General features: G+C 35.3%; 2 protein-coding genes across 5 annotated transcripts in view; both read left to right on the forward strand.

The window, feature by feature from the left end:
- The first annotated feature begins 7329 nt into the window (after positions 1 to 7329).
- LOC131143833 (uncharacterized mitochondrial protein AtMg00810-like) lies at positions 7330 to 12255 on the forward strand. Its single transcript, XM_058092203.1, has 3 exons — positions 7330 to 7408; positions 11691 to 11815; positions 11905 to 12255. The coding sequence occupies exons 1-3, from the start codon at positions 7330 to 7332 to the stop codon at positions 12253 to 12255; spliced, it is 555 nt and encodes a 184-aa protein (XP_057948186.1).
- An 8093-nt stretch (positions 12256 to 20348) lies between these two features.
- LOC131144416 (putative cyclin-B3-1) overlaps positions 20349 to 21871 on the forward strand; it is a 38006-nt gene continuing 36483 nt past the window's right edge. The window contains exons 1-4 of one of the 4 annotated variants that reach the window (XM_058093051.1): positions 20349 to 20444; positions 20655 to 20794; positions 20889 to 20946; positions 21041 to 21122. In XM_058093051.1, coding sequence (XP_057949034.1) covers positions 20780 to 20794; positions 20889 to 20946; positions 21041 to 21122 — 155 coding nt within the window. In that variant the 5' untranslated portion in view covers positions 20349 to 20444; positions 20655 to 20779. Of the gene's footprint in view, positions 20445 to 20654; positions 20795 to 20888; positions 20954 to 21037; positions 21123 to 21871 lie in introns of all 4 variants that reach the window. The other 3 variants (XM_058093053.1, XM_058093050.1, XM_058093052.1) reach the window with 3 other exon arrangements.

The following is a 21871-nucleotide window of genomic DNA, read 5'->3' on the forward strand; positions in this document are numbered from 1 at the left end:
CAGGTAAGCACATGTTGTTTAGTTCAGTATGATAGTTTATATGAATATGTAATTAAAATTGTTGGTTGTGGCTTAGTTGTCTTTAAATTGTCAAAGTGGTTTTGGGAGAGTTTTCTTTGTTTATTTGTAATCTCCCAGAGCCTACATATGTAACCACGGTATTCCTTCGCCACAAGTGAGAGTTATTAATAAATTTGGGACGGGGCCGCTATGTGGGTGGCCGTCGGCTCTTCCAAGAGTCGGATAAATATTTCAGTAATACCTAGAGGAGATTGTGATAAGTGATTATTAGCAAATTTCGAGGATGAAATATTTATAAGGAGGGGAGAATGCAACGCCCCAGAAAATGATATGCTTGGGAATGTAAAAAAAATAAAAAAAATTAATATTATGTTAAATTAATTAAATAGATAAACAAATAAAATGAATAGTATTATAATAATTAAAAAAAAGAGAAACTAATTGGAACTAAGATATATATATATATATATATATATATATATATATAAGATTAATATAATATGATTATAATATTGGAGTGCATTAAATGCAATCTAAGGACAAATTGCAATTGGAAATTTAATTCAAGTCTTCTTCTTCTTGAACTTGCCCCCCCTTTTTCTCTCCTTTGGCCGTAAGTTACTCTCTCTCTCTCTCTCTCTCTCTCTCTCTCTCTCTCTCTCTCTCTCTCTCTCTCTCCCTCTCTCTTTCCTCATGCCCTCACTCTCTTTCTCTCTCTTTAATTTCTTCCCAATCTTCAGCTGAATCGACGATTAGACACCCCCACGAGGTCCCGGCTTCGATCCTTGTCATTTTAATCAGAGTAGTTTTTTGATTTGGGGATCCTAGGCACCACTCCAAGGCTAAGGTGAGGAGTACAAATTATGTCTGTTGTTTTAAAAATTAATCGATTAAATTGGATAATATGGGTATATGGATATCAGGTTGGTTGTTATTTCAGAATCTAACCGGTTAATTGTAGTACATGGGCCTAGGAAATGTTAAAATAATTATTATTCTAGGGTTTAGCTGATTAAACTAGGGTTTATGAATACAGTGGTTCTGTGCAAACGCCGCAGCCACTATTATAGGATCCCTGCAGGCATTTCTTCAAGAAATGGGTAAGGAGAATATATTATGTTGAATCAGGTGTAATCCCAAGAGGGGGGGAGGGTGAATTGGATATTAAAAAAAATTCAAGCCACTTAATTTCCTTTTACACACTTCTTATAAATTTACCAACTACTTCTTGTTGCTCAATTATGTATGTGTGTGGCAATCCTATCTATGCATGCAATATACTCAATTCAAATACAAAGCGGAAAATAAAGAGTAGAGGTAAGAGAGACAAATGCGATTTTACGAGGTTCAGCCGACTTGGCCTACGTCCTCGCCTTAAGCAACCACTCAAGGATTCACTAAAACCCTGCTCCTTAAAGTGGGACAGAGCTTCCCTTACAAACCACTACTTACAAGAGGTACAGTTCCCTCCTTATTTCCTGCTCACAAGAGGTACAACTTCCTCCTCACACCCGGTTCACAACCCGAACCGTGTTTACAATGAAATCTGAAAATAACACTCAAAACAATGCTTCTAACAAAATCTTGTGAGTACAATTCAATTTCCTAGCACATTAACATATGATATAACTTGAAGCTTGTGAATGTATGAAAACGATAAACTCATTTTATGTATGATATGCTTGAACACACAAATCCCTATTTAATCAAAACTTCCAAGTGAAAATATATTTGGAATGTTTTGGAGTCAACTAGGGTTCTTGATTCACTTTGTAAAGATACACAAGTATGTTTGAAGTGAGCTATTTAACAAAAATTTGACTTGAATACAACTTAATAAAAATCACAAAGTTTTCCTTCAAGTTTCAATATTTTAATCAAAATAGGTTTTTCAATAAGAAGCCCTATGAACAATATATATGTGTGTTTATATACTCTCGAATCACAAATCAATCAACCAAGCTAACAAATTTTTCTCAAGACATGATCTTTTCAAAAATCAATTTTTATATGTGTATACGCACTCAAGATCAAAACCTCTTTCTAATGATAAACACGTAATGAGATGAGAGGTTCTTGAAAAATAAAAACTTGAAAGATTAAACCTCACTAGACGATTGAGGTACAGTTGAAAGAGATAATGAAACCCCTTTGATTTTTTGAAAATATTTGTCCAATGAAGATGGAAGGAGTGCAGAAAATCAGCTCTAGGGTTCAAGTCTTACAATTAGATGTATATTTTTCTTGTTGTGTGTCTTAGCTTTCTTCTAGGGTTTAGACATTTAGTATATATAGTAAATGACCCTTAGGATTGATCTCAGCTGTTGGATCAATCATATGGCTTGCGAGTTCACTTAATAAAAATCTGGTTTTTAGCAGCCCTGCGACTTCAGGCGCCTGAGGGTAAAGGTCCAGGCGACCGAAGTTCCTTAAGCCTTGAAAAATCACGTTGGAATACAGGGTCAGGCGACCAAAGTGGTGACTTCAGGCTCCTAAAGTTACTTTAGGCGCTTGAGGTTCCAAGGTCAGGCGACCGAAGAGCCTTGGCCAGGTTCTGTCTTCTCCATTTAATTCTTCAGGCTACTGAACTTAATCTTCAGGCAACCGAAGAAATTCTTCAAGTGCCTGAGGTTTGAGTTCAGGCGACCGAAGTCCCCATTTTCTCAAATTTTTATTTCTAATTAAAAAGCTGCTTGGCTCCTTTTCTTGAGTCTTTCATAAAACATATTTTTCATGATTTTGAAAACATTTCAAGGTCCATGAGAGTTTCCTAATGATGTACATGAAATGCATGAATCCCAAAACCATTTTAAGTTATAATGATCATACAAAAATGTAAGTACATAAGTTCTAAATACCCTTTCCCAAGATATTCTTAAACTTTGCCACTTGCATCTTGATTCCCGTACTCTTTAAGTTCCATGGATCTTGCCAAAATTTGTTAACTTTCCGTCCATGCTTAGTGTAAGTCCTGTTCACAAACTCAAAGCACAGATCAAATATCAAGTGATTTGTCATTATCAAAACAAGATTGGACTCGTAAAGTCAACATATTATGTCAGACGTTTTTACAAAGTTAACTACTAGAATTATAGTATATGATTTCGGAAAAGATATCTGAGTTTTCCTGGGTACACAGAAATATGAGATGGGAGTTTTGAAATGATATAGACTTTGTGTAAGGGGGGTTGGGTTGAGTAAAACCCTAGAGATAATTATATCAATATTTTTAGCAGTATATTAAAATACAAATTATCAGAGAAAATGTGTGGCATAAGTTGAATATTATACATATATAATTTTAACAGTTTATGGAAAAGTATATATATATAAACAGAGATATGATTTTTATATAGTAATATAGCGTTCTATATAGAACTATAGTGTTCCTTAAGGAACTACAGTACAAATATTTATATAGAGATACACTGTTCCCTAAGTGGAACTACAACGTTCCTTATGGAACTATAGCGTTCCCTAAGTGGAACTACAACACAAATATTTTATACAGAGATACAACATTCCTTATGGAACTACAGTATAGTATTTTATATAGAGTTACAGTATTACAGTGATTTGAAATATAATTTTACAGTATAACAGTTTTATGTAGAAATGCGTATATGAAATCATGTTATGTTATTGTTTTGGAAATCGCATTATATGGTTTAAGAACCTTGATGAACCATAGCTAGGCACGATACCGTAGCCCTATAATTGCCAGTGCGGCGACACTTCTTTGATAGGGTGTTTGTTGGAATTGGTATTCCCAAGAGGGTGGGGGGGGGTGAATTGAGTATTTAAAAAATTTCTTCCTAAGTCAAATTAGCCAGCAGCAGTAACACACAACCTAGGGTATTTCTATGTAATCGCAAACCCAATCAAATATTTAAACAATAAACATAAACATACAGGTGTAGATAGTAAATTGCGGAAAATAAAACTAACACTAGATATGTTATCGGGGTTTGGCCAATACAACCTATGTCTCTGCCTCAAGCTAACAAGCAAAAGGATTCCACTATGACTCGCTTAACAGGTGGAACGAAACCTAATACAATACCTTACAAGATGGAGCACCTAGTTCTCTTAATTGGGTCTGAACTAGTCCGGTGCTCTCCTAATCGGGTCTGAGCAAGTTTGGGACTATTCACAAGACTAGTCTCCCTCCTCCAACCACACGTCAGGAATACAATAGATATACAAATTTATTTAAAAGCAAATGCTTCTTACACAAGCAGATATGTACCACTATGAAGCTCAAATACACTTACACATGATATGAAATATAAGCTCAAGTGAGTATGTGTGTTTCTTAAAAAGATTTTGTGATTTTTGAAAATGATGTGTATGATAATGCACTTCAAAGATTCAAACCCTAATAAAAATGATTTTCTCCCAAAAATATTTTTCAAGTAGAGGAGAATCTAGGGTTTTACACTTAAATCAATTCATGCAATGAATAACAAGTGAGCTTATGAACTTTTGCAATGTGTGTGCAAGATTCCCAAGCAAGACAAGTTTTCTCCAAAATAAATTTTCAAGAATAGTAATGGGAGAAAACAAAAGATCAACTCTCAAAGTATTTTTGAAATAAACAATATATGAGAGTATAGATGCTTTTTGATTTTAAAATATCAATGGCCAATAATGAATGCTCTCTAGAAAAAATTTATGAAAAATGATTAGTATGAGAGAGTAAGAAAAATTTAAAACACAAAAATTTTGGGAGGATTTTTCTGATCTAATCTCATGATTAAATTTTTGTAATAAGGGGGTATATATAGACTCCTTAGAAAATCTGAGCGATATGGACATATTAGGGATTTTTGGAAATATTTAATTCAAAATTGTTCCTAATTACCGCAGTTATTTTTTGGCAACCCAAGAATTTCGGTCGCCCGATCCTTAGGGTCAGTCGCCTAAACAGACACAGATGAAAAAATATTTTTCAAGTTCGTGTGCCCGAGAGAAGGGTCGGCTAGCTGAACTAAGGCGATTTTCCAAACTACTCGAGGTTCGGTCACCCGATTCTCAGTTTGGTCTACCAAACTTTAGGATTTGGTCGCCCAAGGTTAAAATGAACTTAAAGTTCGGGTGCCCGGGGACATTGGAAAAATCCAAGACCTGGGTTCGGTCGACCTTGGATGTTTAGTTCAAATTTGTTCAGTCGTTTGAGCCATAGTCAACAGTTTGACTTTTCAACTGTTTGGTCGACTGAGGAATTTTAAACATACAAGGTTTGGTCACCCGAAACCCTTTCAAACTTAAGATTAGTTCCTATTTTTGAGCAAAAGTTACGTGCGGGGACCTAGGGTCTATCTAAGGCCAAGGCTTTTTAATTTCGCCTGAAAAACCTAGCGTCAGTCGACCAAGTCTTTTCTAGTCATTTGAGCTCATTCATATCATGCATGCAGATGCAAATATTACAGACCATAATATTACGAACCAAATAATGAAACAAAATGCATTATACAAAACAAAAATGAGTCTTCTTTTTCTTTGCTTTCTGAAGCTTCATAGAAAATGCCACGAAATATATGTGCTTTACGTCCATTCTGGCTTCCATTTCCTTGCCTTATGTGTGTGTTTGAATTAGAGCCCTGTTTAAGCAGTGAGTGCACACATAAGTAACTTGCACTTTGCCATTATCAAAACCAGGGATCAGACTCAAAAAGTCAACAGTGTTGGGGGCATAGTTGATTCTGCCATTGAAGTGTAGAGTTATCCCTAGAGTCCGAACCAGTTGGGTAGGAGAATCGTACTCATAGTTACAGATACAGTCATAGATGATATAGTTTGTTTAGGCCAAACATAACTAGGTCTAGCCTTTGGGCCACACAACCCGAATCATGCAGGGTTAATTCATGATGTTACAATATTATCCATCCAGGGCAGTTCTTCTATACATATATGCACATTTACTTGTACAGAGATGCTTATTTTATACAGAGTATGAATTGAGACACTTGCTATATACAGAGTATGAATTAAGATATAGATTTTTATATAGAATATGATTTGAGATACTAGTTTATACAGAGTATGATTTGAGATACTATTTTATTCATAGCACGATTTGAAAGAAAGGTATATAATATGAAAAGTATTTTTATGGGCATGTATATAGTTCTATATGAGTTCACAGAGTAAGAAAAGATAGACAATGAAAGTGTATTTGAAACATTAAAACTCATGTTGCCACACACTGATAATAATCTATTATGTCATACTGAGAGGTGTCTCACTCTGCCACCAACGATGCACTCCCTTAACCAGCGTTGCACTCCTTGAACTAGCGAACCATCACAACACTCCAAAAACCAGGGCTGTCAATGCCCACTGACATTGCTGAATCTCCGTTAACGCTGCGTCCACGACGCACTCACTGTCAATACCCACTGTTGTTGCTAAATCTCCATCATTGTATACCATCTCCCTGAACTAGCAAACCAGCATCGTCACCACCTATGGCTTCCAAATCCATCCTCCTTCCTTTAAATACACTCATCCATATGGTTACAATCAAAATCTCCTCTTCCAACTATCTCCTATGGAAGAGTCAATTGCTTCCTCTTTTAGAGAGCTAAGAATTGATTGATCATGTGGATGGAACTCTTGCACCCCCACCCCACTTTGATCTTGCAAATTCTAAGACACAAAACATCAAACATGTGACATGGAAAAATATAGACAAACATATCCTTAGCCTTCTCTTTTCCTCCCTCACTGAGGAAGCCATGGCTGAAGTCGTGGGTCTCTCCACTTCACGCGAGGTTTGGGTTACCTTGGGGAACACCTTCAGCCATCGCTCGAAGGCCTGTGAAATCTGTCTCAAGGATGATTTGTAACTAATGAAACGCAGCACCAGGCCTATTTCAAAGTACACCCAAGTCTTCAAGGGTCTTTGTGCCCAACTTCATGCAATTGGACGACCTATTGATAACACAAACAAGGTACACTGGTTCCTCAGAGGTCTTGACTTTAAATTCTCGAGTTTTTCGATGGCACAAATGGCTCTCACCCCCTTACCCAGTTTTGCCGACTTGGTGTGCAAAGCCAAGAACTTTGAGATTTTTCAAAAATTATTAGAACCTGCTGCCTTGCCCACAGTGGCATTCACTGCTACCCATCGCCACCCTCCGAAGATGAAGCAGAGGTCCACTTTCTCCCTAAATCAACAAGGCCGAACTAGTAACTCTGGACGTGGACAGGGGCGCTTCTCCTCTGGTTGACATTCCCTACATTGCCAAATATGTCATATGGATGGTCACTATGTAGGTCGGTGCAGCAAACAATATGATCGCCATGGTCATGCCTTTGAAGCTCAACTTGCTGAAGCCCTCACGTCATCGTGTTCCATCTCCAAATATGAGGCCTCAGATTAGTACTTAGATACAGGTGCTTAGATTGTGTTATTATTGGAAATGGTGTCCCTACCCATCACCCACACTATTAAAATTTTCCTTTCCTATAAATTTCAATTGTTAGATGTTTTAGTTGACCCTCACCTCGCTAAAAATTTGTTGTCCATTAGTAAATTAATGTCTTATTTTCCATTATCCATTATATTTACTAATAACATTTTTAATGTTCATAATCATTAAACGGGAAGGGTGGTGGCAACTGGTAAATGAGATGGCAACTTATATGTGCTAGAACGCAGAAATTCCGCCTTTGTTTTTGCCTTCCAAAATAAATCCCTTCATGCTTCATATGATTTATGGCATGCTCGCCTTGGACATGTGAATTATTCTGTTGTCTCTCTTTTGAATAAAAAAGGACAGCTTTATCTTACCTCTTTATTGTCATCTCCTTTATTATGTAGTACATATCAAATTGCGAAGAATCGTCAATTGCCTTATACTCGTAATGAACATCGATCATCTAAAGTGTTAGATCTTATTCATTATGATAAATGGGGTCCTTCTCCTGTAAAGTCACATTTGGGTTTTGCATACTATGTTTTATTTGTTGATGATTTTTCTCGTTTCACTTGGCTTTACCCATTGAAATTAAAATCTGACTTCTATAATACTTTTCTTCAATTTCAAAAATTTGTGGAAAATCAACACTTTGCTCATATAATTTTTTTTTCAAAGTGATGGTGGTATAGAATTCACTAGCAACTACTTTAAAGCACACCTTCATACCTCTAGCATTCATCATCAACTCTCTTGTCCATATACACTTGCCTAAAACAGTAGCGTCAAAAGAAAACATGGTCATGTGAGTGAGATAGGCATGGCCCTCCTTTTCCACACTCACACTCCTACTCACTTCTGGGTTGACACTTTTAGCACTACTGCTTACATCATCAACCATCTGCCCACACGCTTCTCGGAGGCAAGTCCCCTTTTGAGCTTCTATATGGTTACTCTCCTGATTATAAAAAATTTCTTACCTTTGGTTGTCGTGTTTATCCTTCCTTACGTGATTACATAACTAATAATTTTTTCCCCTGTAGTCTTCCTTGCATTTTTATGGGTTACAATTCATCTTACAAAGGGTTTCGTTGTCTTGACCCCACCACCTCTAGAGTTTATATCACTCGACATGTCCAATTTGATGAGAACCATTTTCCCTTCCAACATTCTTCCTAGGACCAACCGATCTCCTCCTTCCACATCTCCAAATTTATGGAACCTAGTCTTCCACATACAGGCATACGCCTACCTTCTCCTGCACCGCCTTCTTGACACATTCCTCAATTCAGATCCAGCCCATGTATTATTTGTTCTGATCCAGTGGATAAGTATTTGCAAGTAGCTAATTCTTATGCAGGTACATCTTTGCCGCATTTGGTTCTCCACCAGGCTTCTCCCGAGCCTAACACTGAGTTGCCTATCATTGCTTGCACTCCTATTGCAGCTGTGTAACGACCCAATCCCCCACGTGGGCCCAGGGTGCTACTTTACATGCGTAACATACATATTTATCTGATACCATAAATAAATGCAACCCGCCCTAACAAGGGAAAACAGGTGTTCCATCCTGAACATCATATACATACACAACGAAAAAATTTTTTATACATCAAACACATACCAAAGTTTCTAACTATTCTCAACTACATACCAAATCCATATCATAATATTACAAACCCCAAAAAACATAACAACTGCTACCTATGTCTCACCAGCTTTGACAATATCTAACAATTGTCTATCACCAGCCCTATGGTACACTAGACTCGATCCCTCGAAGGACCTGAAACATGATTTGTATGATAGGGTGAGACACCTCTTAGTAAGATGGATCATATTATTATCAGTGTGTGACTAGCATGAGATTTCGTGTAAATATATTACTAATAACATTTAAATACATTTAACTGGCATTTTAAAACTGTACTAAACTATATATATGAACATACATACTTTTTGAGTAATATACTGCTCGCTTAATATAGCCCATTCTATAGTAAATATGCCTATATATGCCTAGAAGATACAACCTGTACTATTGACTTAGTGTTGTCACGCTAATCATAACATACGACATGCTTCCCCCCATGACAGGTTGTGTGACCTGAAGGCTAGACCTAGCATATAGTCTGCTGACTATAGCTAAGTCAAACATAAAGTAGTACGATGTTGCCTACCCTATGTCCGAAGGCAGAGTCATCCGGAATTACTGCATCGAATGGAGCCTCGAAATTTTTGCATTAGGGAGTACTTTACCCAGGCCACTAGTTGCCTTTCCCATATCCACACTCTATCTCAGACGTGTGGTTGCACCCCTACAATATATATATATATATATATATATATATATAGCTACGGTACCATGCTCATAACATAACATCATATCAACATGGTTTTACAGTCATATATGGCAATTTACATTGTATAAAACTGAAATCATAATTCATTTTCGTGAAACAACATAAAACAATAGTTGTTCGCAGTTCTATCAAATATTTGTTGTATACTGTCTCGGTAAAAATCGGCATATCATATCTGTCATAAACTATTTCGGTAAACACCGGCATATCATGAACTCGACATCTAACCGTAATATTACATATCGACATATAGCCGTCGTATCATATCAGTATTACGCAAAACTTGCTTATTTTTTTCAATTAAAAACTGTACTCATGCCACACAATTTTTCATCAGGTAATTCATAAATACACAACTGCTTGAGAGAATAAATATTGTACTGAAAATAGGGGTATAAGTATCTCCAAGTGGTTATTTTACTAAAAATTTAGATACGTAGGTAAGTAAAGGAAAAACAGAAACAATCAACCCTACTGCCTTTGGTTTGTATTAAAACATACCTAAGGTTTGAAATCACAAATTCCAATCGATGAAAACGTTTATAAAACCCAATACTTTAATCCAAAAATATCATAATCAAATTTCATCGGTTGGTTTTGAAAATAGCATCGGTTAACCGAACACTAGGCTCGGAAACCCTAAAAAAGCCGTAACTATATACATATAACATATTCTAAATTTTCAATCCGGTAGAACTCATAAGATTAGCTGACATAATATAATCCACTTTTCTGTTTCCTGAAAAAGGACTTGAGATGCTTGAAAACCAAAACCCTAGCTTTTCCCGAACCGGCCAAAAACGAGCTCCTATGAGTTGAAACGAAAGAACCGTGCCAAGAGCATATGCATGTACTCCGAGTAGCCTTAGGAGAGCGAGAGAAACCTGAGAGAACCCTTAAAATTCGAAACCCTAGTAGAGAGAAGAGAGGGAGTTTTGAATTTTCTAAAAAAAAATGAGCCTTCCTCTATTTATAAGCAAGTAGGTCGGGGAGAAAACCGTCAACGGTTTTCCTACGGTTTTTCTGAGGTTGACAAAACTGTCGACGGTTTGGCAGTTGACTCGCCCAGTTGACTGAAAACCGTCAACAATTTTTCTCACTCTTTATGAAACCATCAACGGTTTGGGCCTTGCCAAACCAACTCCTTCATTTTCCTTTGATTTTCCTTTATTTCTCTCTTTTATATTTATTTCCTTGTATTTTTCGAGTTCAGGTTACTACAAGTTGCCCCATTGGGCTCCTATCTTATGCTCACGCGAGCCAAAGCTGGTATTTTTAAGACTCACCACCCTACGCATCTCAGCTGAGCAAAAAGGATTCAAATCAGCTGCTAAGAATCCTACTTGGCTTGTTGCCATGGATGAAAAAGTTCAAGCCCTGTAAAATAATTGTACTTGGATTTTGGTTCCTCGACCCGCAAGCACAAACATTATGGGTTCCAAATGGGTGTTTCAGACCAAATACTTACTTGAGAGATCTATCGAGTGTCTTAAAGCCCGTCTTGTTGCCAAGGGCTACACACAGGTACCTAATCTTGACTACACTGACACCTTTAGTCCTGTCATCAAGGCCACCACTATACGTGTTGTTCTTTCTCTTGTTGTGACAAAAAAATGGCCTCTTCGCCAACGACCTTCTCACTGAACATATTTATATGAAACAACCCCTGGGTATATTAACCCTCACATCCTCAATCATGTTTGTCAGTTGAAGAAAGCTCTCTATGGCCTAAAGCAAGCCCCTCGCGCCTATTTTCAACATTTCAACTCCTTTCTCACTCACCTTGGTTTTTATTGCAGTCGTGCAGACACATCACTCTTTGTATTTTATAAGTAGTCTAACATGATATATTTGCTTCTTTATGTTGACATCACTATTACAGGAAACAACTCCAAGCTTCTTGACAATTTTACTTACAAGCTCAATTCTGAGTTCGCTACCATGGATTTGGGTTCTCTTGGTTACTTCCTTGGTCTTGAAATTACCTCCACCACTGATGGTCTTCTTGTCAGTCAGCTAAAATATGCACGAGACATTCTCACACATATTAGTTACTTGACAGCAAACCAGTCCACACCCCAATGGTTGTTTCCCAGCACCTGTCCGCTGATGGTCCTCCGTTTTTGGATCCCACGCTTTACAGATCTTTCGTTGGTGCTCTTCAATATCTGACTATTACACGTCTTGATATTGCTTATGCTATCAGCTCTGTCAATCAATTTCTCTATTTTCCTTCTGAAGACCATTTCCTCACGGCCAAACATATTCTTCACTATATTAAGGGCACACTACATTTTGGCCTCACTTTTCATCCATCTGTTAGTCCTAGTGCTTTAGTCGCTTACTCCAATGTAGACTGGGCAGGATGCGTTGATACTCGTCGTTCTACCTTTGGTTATTGTATTTACCTTGGCGACAATTTGGTGTCTTGCAGTGCAACGAAATAACCTACTATTCTTACTCCGATTGTGAATCTGAGTATCATGCCTTGGCTCTCATTGTTGCTGAAATTATTTAGCTCACACATCTCCTTCATGATCTCAAAGTCCCTCTTCTGCATTGGCCTATTCTACTTTGTGACAACAAAAGTTCAATATTCTTGAGTTCCAATCTCGTTTCTCACAAGCAGTCCAAGCATGTTGAGCTAGACTATTATTTTCTTCATGAACTTGTTCTCATCGGCAAGCTTTGCACCTAGTATGTGCCCACTCATTTGCAAGTTGACGACATCTTCACCAAAAGTGTGTCAAGACCTCTCTTTGAATTCTTCCGATCTAAGCTTGACATCTATTCAAATCTGACGCTCAGCTTGCGGGGGGCGTTAAGGATCATGCTGAGGATCCCCTGCCTTAATTCTATGAGAATATTATGTATATACTTTCCATTTATTTGTCCGCTAATTAATATATAATTGATATGTAATTGAAATGTAATTATTACATACAATCCTTAATTTAATATAAATAAACAATACTCACCACTTTACAAGTGTGGTAGTTTTCAAACCTTCTCAATATCTTCTTAATGATTCCCCAAATAAATATCAAGTTTGCATTAGTTACCTCAGTCATAGAACCTCTCCTAGGAAGCAACAAGTTTGCAATAACATAATGAATGATCCTTCTCTTTATAATTAGAAATGAAGCATCTTGCTTAGCTTTAGATGAAAAAAAAAACACTTTCATTGCTTGCTTCTTCTTAAAATCCCACATAAATCAAATTCTTTCAAATGGGAGTTCAAAATTTTTCACAATATCCTAAACATCAATATCCATATGGACTTCGAACACATAGGACCAAATAATAGGGGAACTAAGAGTTTGACACACATTGCTAGCACGAACATCGTGAAAGAACTAACAAAACTTAAGCCAATATTTTTCCTTAAACAACTCTTTAATAGAAAACCTATTTATTTTCAAAGAAATAAAAATAAATCTTCCTAGGGGCTATCAAATCCTTTTTATAGAAATTTTCAACATATCTATGCTTAGAACTAGGTTTATCAACATCAAAACCTTCCAAAATTGAAGATGGAAAACTTTCACCCATTTTTTCTAATTCTTGGGTAGCCACTTTTAAAATGTTTCTTTTTAAGCTTTTGTTTAAGCTCAAGATACGATAAAAGGTTTAGGAGTATTGTGACGCCCCGAAACCTGCCAAGTGGGACCCGGGTGCCACGTGTTCCAATCACCTACATCTGATGCCAAAATTATTATGCACGCAGCGGAACATAAATAAATAACCTCAAATAAATACCAGAGTTCTATATAACAACCCAAAAACAAACACTACAACATCCAGATCTATATATTCATAATCAGTATTTAAAACATAATCTCATACAAATAGATCTATACATATATCATTATCTCACAATACCCTAAAAAGAAACCAGCAAAAACAGTCCCAGCCTAGGCCTTCAAACTCGGTCTCCAGAAGAACCTGAAAAATTGTTAATCTACTAGGGCGAGACACTTCTTAGTAAGGGTGGCATAAATTATAACAGTGTGTGACAAATGAGTTTTAATTTTAACATATTAAAATAAACTGTTTCTCACATAATATCAATAACAACTGAGAAAATATACCATTAATAACATTCCTGACATCTAATGTCATACACACATCTAATATGCATAAGTACATAATTTTTATGCAGGTGAAAGTCCCCAAGGATAGGAAAGATTACCTGCCCATACAAGTAGCTTTCCTCTGCTCTGGTACTAAAAACAACCTACCATAGCACTCACCTTACTCAGTAAGCCCTCAGGTGAAGTATTACTTCGCCGCAAGTACACACATCTTTATTATTTTAAAGGTAAAGGTTTCTGAGGATCGGGATGTCTACCCGCCCATACAAGTAGCATCTCATTGCACTGATACCAAGAAACTACCTAGCAGAGCACTCATCTTTCTCAGCAAACTCCCGGTGGTATGTTTACCTCGCCGCGTGCACACACATGCATTCACAATGTTCTAGACCATTATTTTTATGCTATAATTAAATTCACATGCACACAACACATCCACATAGGAATCATGCGTCTCATACTTCATCTTCCAATGTCCTCAGTACGTGGCCCACATAGAGCAACTGCGTACATGTCAGTACGTGGCCCACACAGGCACCTACGTACTTCTTATCTATATATGGCCCACACAGGCACCACTACCCACACAGGGTACATAACATGGCCCACATAGGTGCCATTTTCCACACAAGATATAACGTGGCCCACACAGGCACCATTATTCACCAGTATCCAATTCCTATGACCTCCCCGTCATATATCAGTAGAATAAGCTCCTCGACTTGCCAATATCCTACCCCATATAAATGACAATATGACAAGCTCCTCGACCTGCTAACGTTATATCATGATTTATATCTAGGCAATATAACAACCTCCTCATGCCAACGTTATATTGAGATGCATACGAATAACCAAACTAGTTAGTTCACATAGACGCATCAATACATTTCCACACAGGAATCCAACAAATCAATTCATTTCCCACACAGTATCTAACTAATCAATACATTTCCACATAGGAGTAAAACATAACAATTCATTCATAATGTCATCATCATTCCAAGCACCCCCACATGCAAACCCAAATACCACAGTAATTCATATTCAATTTATCAGGAAAAATTGTTCCCATGTCACACGAATTTAATATCATATGCAATTATCCCAAATATAAATCTTAAACAAAATCATCATTTTCTAGTACTCAGACGATTCTAAAAAATCATATAGATAAATAATAAATTTCGTACGCTCGTAAATAACCGGTTCACCTTAATAAAATACTGATATAATTTTATTCCCCTTTACCTGATTCCCTGAATCATGCCTGCAGGGCTCCCAAACTTATACTTGTGGCGCTCACCCGAACCCTGATTCAATCATATCAACCCCAATAAAATATTATTTTAACATTTCCTAATTTACAATAATTAAATATCAATTAATTTCTAAATAACCCATTTATCCTAGTTTTGGAGCTATTCCTACAACGACCCCACGAGAAATTGGCTCTGCTAGATTTGTAGAGAATCATCCTTAGATTCTTGTGGTGGTGTCCAATCATCCATTTAAATTAAAATTTAAGAAAAATTGAGGCAAGAATAAGAATTTGACTTACCCTAGGAGATATGCCCACGTTACTCATACGATAAATCCACTTCGGTAGATATGTCGATGGCGAATAATTGAGTCTAGTGGTATTTTCGAATTTTCAATTGGGCGAGAATCCACCACGAAATCATAGAAAGAAGAGGAGTGGAGAATGTGAGTTGAGAGAATTTTTTTATTTTTTCTCCTTTCATTCCCTTCCTTTGTTATGCGGCGTGTGAAGGAGGTTTTTTTTTTTTCTCCTTCTATTCTCTTCCTACTTCTCCACGAAACTTAAACACTAAGTTTTCCTTTTTTTTTTTCCTTTATCCATTAACTTTCCTTTATCCTTTAAACTTTACTTTATTATATACTTATATATATAATTATATATATATATATATATATATATCCAAAATCCTTAAATTTTTTAATTTAATTAATTTTCTTAATAATAATTAATTAATTAATGATATTTTTTTTAATTAATAATTTTTTTTTGGATCGTTACAAGTATGACTAGTGGAATGATTAGGAGGATGACCTTGGATCATTTAACACTTCCAAAGTCATAGTTTTTTCTTTTTTGGATGAACTTTATATAGGAATCCTACTCTGAAAACCATAGGTTTTTTCACCTCAAATATTTGGAGCCATTTTGAAATGCAAGAAAGGAAGTTAAAAAAAGGAGGTTGGGAGAGATAAAGTTTGAGCTACTAAGATTTGAGAGAGATAAAAGAGTAATAAATTTTTATTTAGAGAACTACTTAGTAACTACTAACACTTTGCATTTTCATCTTTAATTAATATTTCAAATTCTCAATTCATAGCACTTAGCAAACCTCTCTTCAGGTAGAGATTTAGTGAAAACATCCACTAGTTGTTTTTTAATGTTACAAATTGTAAAGAAATATTTCCATTTTCAATATGATTTATTAAAAAAATGATGCCTTATATCAATTTGCTTTGTTCTTAAATGATACTTAGATTTTTAAATAAACAAATAGCGCTAGAATCATCATGCAAGTCATCTAGAATGGTCGGAAATAGTTAGAAATAGTTTCATTAAGTTTTAAACTTTTTTCACAAAAATCAAGAAAATTCTTATCTTTTAATTTTTTTTTTTTGCAATTTTCTACCCTTTTTGGAATTTCTAGAATTTTGTGTGTATTTTTCAAGGCCTCATTTGTTTGTTTTCTTCACTCTGGTAAATTAAAAAAAGCTCAAAAATTAAAATAATAATTAATGAAAATAAAATAAAATATTATATTGGTGGGTGGCCACTCTCATGCGTGCGCTTGTAGGCATATGTCTCCAAAATGATGTGGCCTTCGAAATGGATTTTAAAATAAAAAGGGCTTGCATGTGGTGTCCATGCATAGGCATGTGTGTGCATGCACCCCACCCATTTAAATGGTATGACGATGTTTTAAGGAGTTTCTTTTAAAATAAAATAATAAAATAAAATACATATATTTTTTTGGCTCTCTTATTTTCTTTCTCTCTTTCCTCGTGTGCATGGCCAATCGAAACACCTCCAAACTCCATTTTTTCCAACAAACTCCTCCCCAACCACCTTTTCCATGTGTCCTTCATCCCCACCCACCCCCCCCCTCCCCACGCGCGCGCCCCCAAGATCCTCCTAACCTGTTTCCCACATCTTTTTCCAACCATTAATCACCCAAATAGCACATCTTGCACATGTTTATCATTTTATTTTATGTTTTACCTCTTTCTTCTTTCTCTTTTTATCTTCTTACTCTCTTTATAAAAAACCTACAAAGGGATTATCTAGGAGGGAGTGGGCTCATATAGAAAACACACACACACACACACACACATACTCTCTCTCTCTCTCTCTCTCTCTCTCTCTCTCTCTCTCTCTCGTCCTCTTTCTTCCTCTTCTTTGCCAACCAACTCTCCCTAATCTCTCTTATTTTATCTCTCTACACTCTTCTTTTCTTTCAATCTAGTCAACCAACTGCCAACCCCAATCGACCGCCTAATCCATATCAAAGCTCATGTTAATCTTTCTCTCTTATCTTTTATTACATGGAATATGTATTATTTAAATATGATTTAGTGAGTGCATGGGTGTGTGGTTTTTATGTGTATGCATGGTTTTTGCATGAGATTATAATATTTATACATGCATACATGCATGCATGTGTTTACATATAGAGTATGCATGTGAATAAGTTCATCATGCATATATGTTTATGTGTGTGTGTATTCACATGTAGAACATGTATGTGAATAAGTTTATGCATGCATATGTGTGTTTATATATAGGATATGTATGTGGATAATGTTTATGCATGAATGTGTGCATGCATGTGTTAACATGCATATCTAGTGTAGTATGCATGTTTTCATGCATGTTAGTATATATTTGCATGTTCATGCATGCATGTAGTCTAGGATGTGTGTGTTTGCATGCATGGTAGTGTATGTTTGCATGTTCATGCATATGTGAAGTGCAGGATGCGTGTGTTTGCATACATGACAGTACATGTTTGAATGTTCATGCATGTATGTAGTATATGATGAGTATATTTTCATGCATCATAATGTATATTTCCATGTTCATGCATGCGTGTGGTATAGGATGTTTGTGAGTTTGCATGCATGGTAGTACGTGCTAATTTGCATGTTTATGCATGCATGTACTATCGGATGAGTATGTTTTCATGCATGATAGTATGTAGGTGCATATACATGTGTGCATGTGGTGTAGGATGTGTGTGTTTGCATGGAATGGAGTGTATGTTTGCATGTTCATGCATGCATGTAGTGTAGGATGGGTATGCTTACATGTATGAATATTTGTATGGGCATGTATGATGTATGTGCATGATTCTATGTATGAAGATGTGTTTAAATACATGTGCATGTATGGATATGTACATATTTTCATGTAAATTGCATGTAAGTATACATGTGCGTATGGATATCTACACGCCTTATATGTAGGCTTTCATGTAAACAACATGTCAGTAGATGTGGACTAATGCATGTACGTATTTAGTTTCTTATATAGATAGCATGCATATAGGCGTCTCCATGTAGTTATGGTTAAATGTGCATGTATGTATATTTGCTAGCATGTGTGATCAACTAGTGGTGTAAAATACTTTTAGGCCTTAATTAAAAATTTAGAAAATGTTTTCTAAAATGAAATAATCCTTATGGTTTTCCAAAATCTTGGTAGTCCCACCCTCAAATATTATTTTCAAAAGAAAAAAAAACTAAAAAATGCGTTTTCTAAAATTGAAATTATCCTCTTTGGTTTCTAAAATCTTCATTCCCATCTTCAAAGATTATTTTCCAAAAAACTAAAAAATCTAGAAAATATTTTTTAAATGAAAATTATTCCTTTGGTTTCCCAAAAATCTTGGGAGTCCCACCTTTAAGGATTATTTTCAAAGAAACAAAATTTTTTTTTTGAATTATGTAAAACTTGATCCCAATTTTGGGTATGCAGCAAGTTCCTAAAAAATAAGTTGAGTTTTAAAAAAATATTTTTAAAAAATAAAACAAAATGACTTTATTCTATAAAATAAGAAGGGAGATACACGCAAGTAATTGTCATAACTATTTTAGGAATGAATGTCGTTAGGGATATTGATAGGTTAATCATCATCTAGATGGTTAACCAATCACTTTCTGCTCGCACAAATGTAACCTCGAACTCAAAGATTTGATTTTATTAAAATTTTAGGTTTTTAAATATCTTTTTTTATTTAAAATAGAGTAACGATTCCATGTTTTGTATATAAATAAATTTGGGCAAATTGTTCTTTTCTTTTCTTTTGGAATTGCCATGCAAATTGTTCCTATTGGCATCTCAACTTGAAATTGGTGTCAACGACAATCATATATATATATATATATAAACTGGAGAGGGTGAGAAATAGATTTATGTAATTTTCCATGAAGTCGTCATAAATCTATTATCTTTTTCTTTATGTTTATCTTTATTATTAGAAAGGGTATTCCCCCTTTCTTGATTTAGTTTTTGAGACCCCCAAAATATCCTTATGACTTCTTATAAATATTCTATAATCAGGGCCGACTCTTCACAATATGAGATCCTAAACGAATGATTTAATTAGGGGTCTTAATATTTTTTTAAATTTTTATTTTTATTTAAAATTAATTTTTTTTTAGTTTTTTGAGATGCAAAATCACTAATTAAAATTTTATATTCAAAATTACATTGAAACTTGAAAAAGAAAGAATTAAATTACAGTTATTTTACTTTTCAAAATATAATTTTATTTACTTTTAAAATAGTGGAAAAGTCAATGAATATGAAGAGATGACATCATAAATGATATTAACATTAAAAAAAAATTAGGGGTCCCTACTTTTGAGATAGTGGGAAAATCAATGTATGAAAAGAGATAATATCATAAATAATGTTAATATTAAAAAAAAAAATTGGAGGCCCCAAAAATTTTGGGACCCTAAGCAAGTTGCTTAATGGCCTTATGGTTAGGCCAACCTTATCTATAATTATCCTATGCTCATAAATATTTTAAAAATGCCCAATAATTACTGATAACTATTTTAAAATAATGTTTTTCTTTTACTTAATAGTATTTTATTATCAATTTTATTTTTAAAAAATATCAATTTATTTATTTATTAAATATAATATAATAAATAATTATTACTCAATAGCCACGAAGGACATGCATAAATGTGGTGTGGTGACCTTATTACTACCAATTAAATGATCTCTAAACTAAAACTAAGGGTAAAGTGTTATTTCAAATGACAACTTAAGAGGGGATTGAATTAGGTTTAATTAAAATTAATTGGGACATCAAAGCGAATTGGAAATCCTTAGAGGACAATTATGTAAAAACGCCGTTCTTTTAAACTAGCAAAGAGGCGGTCTTTGCAGTTTCAACATGCCCAAATCAAAGTTTACAGTGAAGGCGTGAAGCCATCTTCCTCCGATCTCTTTCCTCTCAGAGCTTCATCCCGAGAAAGAAACCAAAATGGTATTTCGAAACCCTAACATCCGGTTTCCCTTCAATTCATTCGTGTTTCTTTACTTTCAACAAGGCTTAGATTTTTCTTTTTGTAAACCAAGATGTCTTGTTTGATATTATATCTTGTGACACGTTCACCTCTCTCTCTCTCTCTCTCTCTCTCTCCCCTCTTGTTTTTCGAAACCCTAATTTTTTTTTCGATTTTTATTAAATATGTAGGATTAAATACATGGGCGAGGGATCTCGAAAAAGTCTACACAGTTCTGCCAGCATTAGAACTCTACGCAGTTCTGCCAGCATTCATTGAACAGCAGAGCATCAAGCAGAATCAGCGAAAACACAACATGGTGGCTGTCAAGGTACTCCAAAAACTAGGTTCTTGTAAATGTTTGTTGTTTGATTTTTCATTTTCTGACTACTGTAATAACGAAACATGTTTTCTGGTGAACTTAGGAAAAATTATGCGTGCGCTCAAATCGAGTTGCAGAAGATCACTCCATTCGCAAGACTGGTACAGCGTTAGTTATTTCTACTTTTATTGTTACATTTGCTATTTAATTCTCTTTCAGTAATGAATTTTACCTGTTATATTATTGTTGTAGCAGTTGGTGTACGAAGTTTCAAGATTTCTACGGAAAATGAAAATGTTAAATTTCATGGCCATACTTCGGTAGCTGCTGATTGCATGTAAGTCTAGTTTAATTTTAGCTTGCAGTATTTAGTTGAAACATATCGCCTGCAGGGAATATGATGTTGTCGACTTCTCTGATATTTGTCACTTCCAAGTCAATTAGAAAATGGATGAAAAGGAAATGAAACTGAAATTTTGGGTTGTGAGTTACATGTCATTTGACGACTCCTTTAGATTTGGAAGTGCTTGGGAGAGACGTAGACACTATGGCAAGCTAAAATATTTACCAAAATCATTAATGCCAAGTGATTGTCAGAAAACTTTTGTGTTTATTAAGTAAAGGAGAAGCTTAAACCTATATATGCAAGAACAATGGAGAAATCTATTGAACAAATCATCTTGGATTAAAAGTTTTAATCACACTTTAGGATGAAGGGATTGAGCAAAGATGGAGTAGTAAAACAAGATGATGCAGGATGGCATTATGGAATTACAGCCAACACATGATTTAGGAGAGAGAAGTAAAAGAAGAAGGAAGAAGGAAGAGAAGGAAGGAGATACAAGGGGTGAATCACATGTTCACTTCAATTCAAATTCATCAAAAACCTAACTCTTACATGGCTCTCACACCCTATTTATAAGAAATCCTAAAATACAAGAAATTACATATGTACCCTTAGGGATACATGAAATTACAAAAGAACCCCTAAAATACACAAATGCCACAAACAAAACCCCAAATAAACATAATCATAATTAATTATCCTAAATCTATTCGGCTAAAGTCCAATAATTCCTCTATCTA

The sequence above is a fragment of the Malania oleifera genome, chromosome 12 (genome assembly GCF_029873635.1).
Source record: "Malania oleifera isolate guangnan ecotype guangnan chromosome 12, ASM2987363v1, whole genome shotgun sequence".
Taxonomy (NCBI): domain Eukaryota; kingdom Viridiplantae; phylum Streptophyta; class Magnoliopsida; order Santalales; family Ximeniaceae; genus Malania; species Malania oleifera.